Source organism: Strongylocentrotus purpuratus, unplaced genomic scaffold, assembly GCF_000002235.5.
Source record: "Strongylocentrotus purpuratus isolate Spur 01 unplaced genomic scaffold, Spur_5.0 spur5_scaffold_4, whole genome shotgun sequence".
Lineage (NCBI taxonomy): Eukaryota > Metazoa > Echinodermata > Echinoidea > Camarodonta > Strongylocentrotidae > Strongylocentrotus > Strongylocentrotus purpuratus.
Window position 1 is genome coordinate 9,433,910 of NW_022145610.1, and position 8,024 is coordinate 9,441,933.

The 8,024-nt window shown below is 36.2% G+C and overlaps 1 protein-coding gene across 1 annotated transcript; it reads right to left on the minus strand.

Moving 5' to 3' along the window:
• Positions 1-262: 262 nt before the first annotated feature.
• Positions 263-7,574, minus strand: LOC100892073 (melanocortin receptor 5-like). The gene is made up of 3 exons (XM_003723905.1): positions 7,362-7,574; positions 756-965; positions 263-277 (listed from the first exon to the last, which is right to left on the minus strand). The coding sequence occupies exons 1-3, from the start codon at positions 7,572-7,574 to the stop codon at positions 263-265; spliced, it is 438 nt and encodes a 145-aa protein (XP_003723953.1).
• Between the last annotated feature and the right edge of the window lie 450 nt (positions 7,575-8,024).

Below are 8,024 nucleotides of genomic sequence, written 5' to 3' on the forward strand. Positions count from 1 at the left end.
AAGAAGGAGGAGAAAAGGAGGAGGAGAAGAAGAAAGAAGGAGAAAAACGGAGGAGAAGAAGAAGGAGAAGAAGAAGAAGGAGGAGGAGGAGAAGAAAAAGAATAACAACAAATCCTACATGCTGTCAAAGACAAAGGGAAACATTACATCCGTTTCCTCGATATTTCGATTCTAAAAGATAGGCCTATTTAGGTTTCAACGATATAGCTATTTTGTTTCGTCGATACGACTTTAACATGGCTATCATGATCTTTCGGGGTTGCTACAGAACTCTCCTCTGTTCGCAAAGAAATCTCAGTATTGATAACATTTTTTGTGTTACTCAATGTAATTTCGTCATCTTTATTCCTACTACATGGACATATCTCCTTCAGCAGCTGACGGAAATCGGTTAACCGAGTCCAGTAAATTATCGGATTGAGAACGCCATTAAGTGATTGTATTCCCCGTGAAAGTTTATAAACAACTTCAAACCAAAGAGTGTAATCATAGTTAGCGAAAGTCAAGTCGGGTCTTAAGGTAGCTATGAAATTGCACAAGCAGTAAGGCGTCCAGCATACGATATTTGTTCCCACAACGAGCGCAAATGTAGTAAGCACTTTCTTATTTTGCTTTATGCGCTGTATCAACATGCGGTCGGCTAAGCCGGCTTTACGCGCTGCGCTTGCAATTGCCCAATACACGAGTGCATAGCAAACAGTGGAGATACCGTTGGACGCAATTATCAAAGCCGGTAAGCCTAGTCGAATAAATACGAAACTAGTAGTTCTGTCAAAGCTGAAGAACGTAGCGAAGGGTACAGCCCATATGATGACACACAGGATGATACAGCGCGGTGCTGTGACGAGGTTACGCTTGTTGAATGGGTCGAAACGGATGATGATGAAGCGATGAAGTGCCACAGCTAAAGTGCTGAATATTCCTATGAAGTACATCGATCGGAAAGTAAGTACGATCCACCATACCTATAAACAGGTGAAAGGGTGAAGAGTAATCATGATTAAAAATTCGCATGATTATACAAATAACAGATGTAACTGAATAGTAGTTTTATAAAGAATACAGAAAACATACCCACACTCACGCGCACAATCTTATGGAGGATAGGGCCTTGTGAAAGTGACATCATTAAACAAAAACTGATGCAAACTGAATAGTGCAAACAATTCTTTGAATTACTGGCGCGTCCACTACTTCAATGCAATGTTTGCAGTAGTGCATTCTCCATTCATTTTCATGCGTCCGGCATCAAGGGTGGTGCAGGCACACATATTGCTCCGGTTGTCTCATTTTCGCTCGCTGGACCATTAACTGCCAGCACGAACGTAGCTAGTTCCCCGTCACTACCAAACTAGAATGTTCGACTATGTTGCAGGGTGTATATGCCATGGGTATGATGTGTGAACCGGGTGTGCGGAAATGGTGTGTCGGGGAGGGGAAGTGAGAGTGTTCATGTGTGTGGTAATTGTATGTGTGTCAACAAATAAAGACTAATATATGACAGGTGGCTAATCATAAATCTACAATGACGAGTAAACTGGGTACATCACAGTCCACAGATAGATGTGCCTTGAACGTATAGCAGACGGCAATCGGCGGATCAGATGACACTTGATAGTGATTTTGTATGTGACATTGCTTTGCTAAATATAAAATACAAGAACCTATTCCATATCTTTAAACTATCATTGATATCTGATAATTAAACATAAAAAACCTACCAAACTACATAATAAAATGAAATACTTGACTGAAAGTAGGGGAGTTTGATGTGGTGCACAATTGCACCCCTCTGTAAATAATCGAATAGTCCATGGCGTTCATGAATATTCATGTATTCGCTTACCTCGGCAAAATGCTTGCCTATACTAAAAAGAAAAATTACGGTGGGGGGTTGGCTGAAATGGAAATAATGAACAAATCAGAACTGATCTATGATTATTCATGCTTGTTATCCTTCGTGTGCTTGAACTATAACCTTACAATCGCGTGGGAAATCGAGTCCAAAGTTCGACTTGTTGCACTTGTGTTATATAGGCAATGGCGAGCTTGCGACCTATTTTGATCAAATTACGGTGGGTGAACTTTCAAAAGTCAATGGGACATGAGGGTTCCAATGAAAGAGCTAGTGATAACGTACGTCGGGGTGGATGTACTTTTCGTTTAAACAAAAAATTAATTATTAACGATTTTTTTGGTAAAAGTCCATAGGCTAACGTACATGTTAGGCTGCTGGACTCTGCCGATAGGGAGCGTTGTGAAATGAGACTAAACGGAGCTATATGTGATGCTTTTGGGTAGTTCGTCCGTTCGGCCGACTGTCTGTCTGTTCTGTTCTTTCTTTTTACCGCGATAACCTGATAACCATCGAACAGATGTTAACCAAACATGTAAGAAGTATGTATGAGGATTTAAGGATGTATGGATAAAATTTATATTCTAGCTGTCAAACATCAAAGGTCACATGGTCATTAAAATGTTTCAAATTTCCCAGAAAATATCTCGTTACCGCGATAACGCGAATATCATTGAGGCCATTATCAAATTTGGGAAACTGTATTCGCAACATACAAGGATGACCTGTTTAGATAGGCTATGATATTTCGGGTTGAGTTTAATGAAGATCAGGTTAGAATGGATATTACCACTGCACACAAGAATATTTTGAAATGATAATGGTATAGTATTTATCGAAAATGTATACATTAATGCAATTTTGGATCAGTATTGGCTATATAAGGTGAATGTGTACAAATAAGAAGTATTTTCTTTTGGAGGCAAGATATTAACAAAATATTCATCGTGTCTTTTACCCATACTTTGTTACGATGAGATATGTATGACGAAATTCATGAATGAATTTCACTTTTGAAAAATTAATATTTTATATTATGTAGAATGCAAATACCTCTCGAATTTAACATGCACTTATCATTAATGTACTATTTCATGTTAAATTTGAAACGATTATTCCGAATTTTCGATTATGGGAATGTCAACTAAAAAAATATATTATGAATGACATGTTTAGAGTGCTATAAAAAAATGTAATTAGTATCGTTAATATCTCGGGAGAGCTTATTGGATTTGAACCAAGATAAACATTTATTACATTCTTAAAGCCCCTCTGTACTAGTTTGGCCAGGAGAGATTAGAGAGATTAGCGTGGTCACTGACAGGTGGTTATCTCATCAACTCAGCTTTCAATTAACACAAGAAGGAGAGGATCATGGGGGACCAACGGGCACCGCTAAGGAATTGTTTGCTATATAGAGGGAGCAAGTAGCTACAAGTAGTGTGGTGGGGCTTTAATTGAGATTTTGTAATAAGAATGTTTAAGTTGCCACGTGACAAAAATACGGAAGTATGATCTGCGAACAAAATGTATGTTAACGAGAGTGGTAATGCATTAACAATATCATTCACATATATTAAAAACAGTGTGGGACCTAAAATGAAGCCCGGTGGTACTTACATTTAACTGTGGAAATATTTGATGTTTTAGATTTAGAAATAACATATTAACGTCAATTACGCAAGTAGGGGGACAGTCCCTCTGACTCTATAATCCATATGCCTTTAATTTAAGAATTAATAGACTATATTACACGGTATCGAATACCTTCAATACACCCAAAGAACTAAGTAGAGACTATTGTGTTTTTTGTGTGGAGAGAGCGATTATCTCTAAATCCATATTGATTAGAAATCAATGAGGTATTCATATTTCAAAGCGAATTTAATACTTTTAAAACTTTTTCTGTTTATACTAATATTTGTGAAATGCTAGGTAAAAACGAAATTGGTTTGTAGTTTTCAATATGAGATGGATCATCCTTTCATATCTCGGAATTATTTTTGTAATTTTTAGATGATTTAGGGAATACTTTCGGGGAGAGAGATAAATCAAAGGCATGTAAAAGTAGTAAAAGCAATAAAGTAAAATATTTCTGTTTGATTAAGATACACTTAATTGATCATAGCCGGTAGCTTTACTTGATTTTAATGAACGAATAATTTCTAAATGCCGATGAATATGTGTTCGAATAAAAACAAAAACGGCCAAACATTATTAATTAATTTTTTTTAAAATCTTTATTTTTGGTATGATCTAAACGACGGATCGTGTTCTTTTGGTATTAGTGATTTGATAAACTAACGGGGATTTGTTTTCCTTCTGGAAATAATTAACTTTTGTTGCTGATTTTTTTGTTTGTTTGTTTTTTTTTTTTTTGGGGGGGGGGGATACGGTTTGTCGCCTTATACAGAAATGTTTAAACGGCCTGTTGAGTTTTGTTGCAGAGGGCGTTACACAAAATAATTTTTGTGAGATAATGACAAACTGAGAGTCAAATTTGAAAGAAGATACCATTTTTTTAATGACTTTGTTTGATTAAAAATAGATTCAGAGATGGCTGAAATTTCCATAAATATGATAATTTCTAATATTTGTGGTGCCCAACAAATATTCACTCATTTTGAACAAGCCGTTGAAAAACGATATAGCGCCTTATATGTTCTATTCCAGCCAATGCCAATATTGGCTTTTTGGGGGGCTTTTTCGTGTGGGTTATAATACGCAAAACCAGCCGACCCATGTCTTGTTATTGTATCGGTCACCGTATTTTTTTAAAGTAGAGCTGAATTGGTATGATCGTATTTAAAGGGACTTGGTATCAATCTTCAGATGAGAGAAAATAGTGCTAAGGTAGTGACTTCAATGCTTGATGTACAATTAAAGATAATCTGAAAGTTTGAGTGAAAACGGACCATCATTAATGATGAAAAAATTGGGAAACTATATTATTCCAATTTACTTACATTTTAGGTGAATGTAAATCGTCACAAATTAATGAATTTGCTCTTCATACCATTCCAGACATTTAAATGTTGAACAATTTTAAAAGCCTTTCTTATGTCGATTTTTCATGGAAAAACGGTTGGGAAAACTCAAAAATGATTTGGAGAATTTACTGGTAGAGGGTGTCGTGCAGTGACTCCTTCAAAAAAAAAAATCATTATCTGTTTGATCATTTTTCAGGATTTTTAGCATGTTAGAGGGTAGATACAGTAGAAGGAAAATAATAAGTAACATTTCATACAAAAATTACGCAGTTTTTTCATCAACCTTCAACAATGTTACTGAGTCGCTTTAATCTAAATTCAACCATTTTGGGGTCTAACGTACCTTTATACCAACTTTAGTTCTAAGAAGGCATTAGAAATATCATAAATAATAAAGAATAAGAGCAAATACCATCCACTTTGAAGGCTTTTGCGGTCTTAGACAAGAACTCAACTATCCCTTTAAGACTGCGCTTAAATTTCCCCTGCGTTCCCCAATTATAAAGTCTGTGAGCGAGGGAAGCAATATGGTTTTATTTTCTTAAAATTCTACATAACCAAAATCATCGCCAAAATATTGGTCATCTAAACATTATTTAGGGCCTGCAGCGGCTCCATCATTGGCAACGGCAATACGCGAGACCGAAAATATCGGTTTGACGGGTCGTCGGTTACCCTGCATGGCTGTGCTGCAGCTATTACACAGGGGGATGTGTTATTTATTCTCTTTCGTGGTAAGAACTATTTGAGTGTTTTGTTTTGATTTTCTTAACATACATCGTATTAAGGAGGGAAATTAAGCATTAAAAAACCCCGAGATTAATCAATAGACCTTGACCGAACTTCGAGATGTTTGCTTCTTTTCCTACTGTGTTATCGATTTGCCCCAAATTACGACTGAAAGACACACAGTCAAACTCAACGGTGGAAAGTGATTTCGGGTTTAACTTGACATACTATCTTGTAAAATTACAGAAAGAAAAAGAGCAAAATGAGAGACAGCACAAAAGAAAGAGAAATTATTGATATGCTGTTCGTAAAATTACTTTTAGGTTTTTATTTTTTTAAAGAAGAAAAACAAAAGAAAAAGAAGATTGATTGCGCCTTAGGAATACTCGAGCATTATTAAAAAATACACCTTTACCCTAGAATGGAATCCGAAATCCTATAAATACAATACTCCTGAAAAAAGTGATTTTATTTATAATAATGCCGTTCTTGAATACCGCTGCGACGGGCCAAATTACTACACCGAGCATGGCAAATGGAGATTAGTGTCTAGCAAAAGGACAAACTGCTGCATGAATTCGAACCCCTTGGAAGATGAAGATAACAGTTTGAAAGGGGTGGGGGACATTTTCTGCCCTACATCCCTATCTCAAAAGAGTCGTCCTTTCCATCATGACCATGGTTTCGAAAAGGCTACTGCCCAGGCTTGCATATGATTTGTTGGTACGATGGTATATTTGCCGGTAAGCCCATGCAACCAGAAACGTTGGGCCAAGAAGGAAATAGACTTTTTTTGTCAATTATGTAGTATCAAAAGTATTGATATTGTGCGACTTTTTAATGTAACATCTGTGAGCAAAGAAAAGAGGTTTGTTGGTACGATGGTATATTGTCGGTTAGCCCATGCAACTAATAACGTTGGAACAAAATTTAAAAGTCCTTTTTGTTAAAGATGTAGTATCAAAATTACTTATACACCTCAGCTGTTACTAGATACCATCTGTGTATTCCCTTGGACAATGTTGTCGGATGAAGCTGCTGTTTGTTTGTTGATTTTGCTTGATTTTAATGATATGTACGCGCTGTCTACTTTAGAATCGTTGTACTTTGTCATGTTCATGATGTAATCGTAGACAAATGGACAGCCCAAGACAGCCCAGGAGGGCTCTGAATATGCAATTGAAATAACTTTCTCTTTATAAGTGAACGTGCATAATTATACTTAATTCACCTCTCAGTTCTTTTACTATTTACTATTTTTTTTTTCTTTCCTATCAACGTTCTGTTGTACAATATGTCATATTCATAATATCTATAATGTTCTCTCAGTTACTGTGTTAAGATATGGGCGTTCCAAACTCAAGCTATGCTTTTCGGGTTTTCGCCTCATTCTGTTATCTAAATTATTTACTGTTTACTCTATGTTGAAATCATTGTTACATATATGACTTATATATACATTGTGTTTCATATTGTACCGTTGAGAAGGAAATAAATGTTTATAAATTTAAATACAAATACAACATTATTGATATTGTGCGACTTTTAAAAGTAACTTTTTATGAGTAAAGACAAATGGATTGCTTTTAATAAAAAAAATATTCTTGTTTATTTTGTTAACATATTTCCTGTTGTTTATCAATAAGAGAAACACATTTTGCGTTATCGACAGCAAAAAAAAAGACGAAAGATATCGTTTGACTTTTATCAGAATGTAGTCAATAGAAGCATGGTCGTTGCTAAACGATCTTTCGCCTTTCATTGTTGTTTTACAGATTATTACTTACACCTTTAACCTTGACATCCCTGTATATCTGCCCAATGGAAACAATGACAAGCAAAGCTGACAGGCCGTCAGCCAAGGCGATGTTGCAGGTGAAGATATTCTGTTGCTTCCTGAGCTTCTTGCGTCCAATGATGACGCCAACTGTAAGAACGTTCAAGATGAAAGCTAAACTCTGCAGGACGAGTTCAGCAATGTAGTGGTGGATTTCAGCCATGCCGAGTAATTCAGCTTTAATACGGTGGTTCTGGCGGTAAAGTTAGAGTGGCACAGAGTGATCTTTTGCCAAATTTGCTGGAGATAACTGCTTTTATCGGGGTATTTCAAATTCGACACATCCACAGGGCTGCGATAAATCACTGAATGCTGATTTGAAGAAGAAATAAAAGACATGCCCCTCCCAACCAAACCACCAATGAGAAAACGGCAATTTCTACGTCAGCCACTCACAGTGATGCAAAAAAGATGAAGTTAACTTGGTCTAGTTTCTGGTTCGAATGTCATTGAGCGATGATATATCCTTTCTGATACTAAATAGTTAAAACTGTCATTGGATTCAGAAAGGGATTTTTTTTTCATCTGTCTTTTTCTCCAGATCTCAGAAAACTACCCTTTAATACTGTATACATTCACGATAACCACTCTTTTGTGTTAATCCTACCTTGTC

What these genes read in the sequence shown, in the direction of transcription:
- LOC100892073 (XM_003723905.1), bottom strand. Translation starts at nt 7,574, where the DNA reads ATGGCTGAAATCCACCACTACATTGCTGAACTCGTCCTGCAGAGTTTA. An exon ending in GGGATGTCAAGGTTAAAGGT is followed by an intron (nt 966 to 7,361) that starts GTAAGTAATAAT and finishes ACCTGTTTATAG; the next exon opens with GTATGGTGGATCGTACTTAC.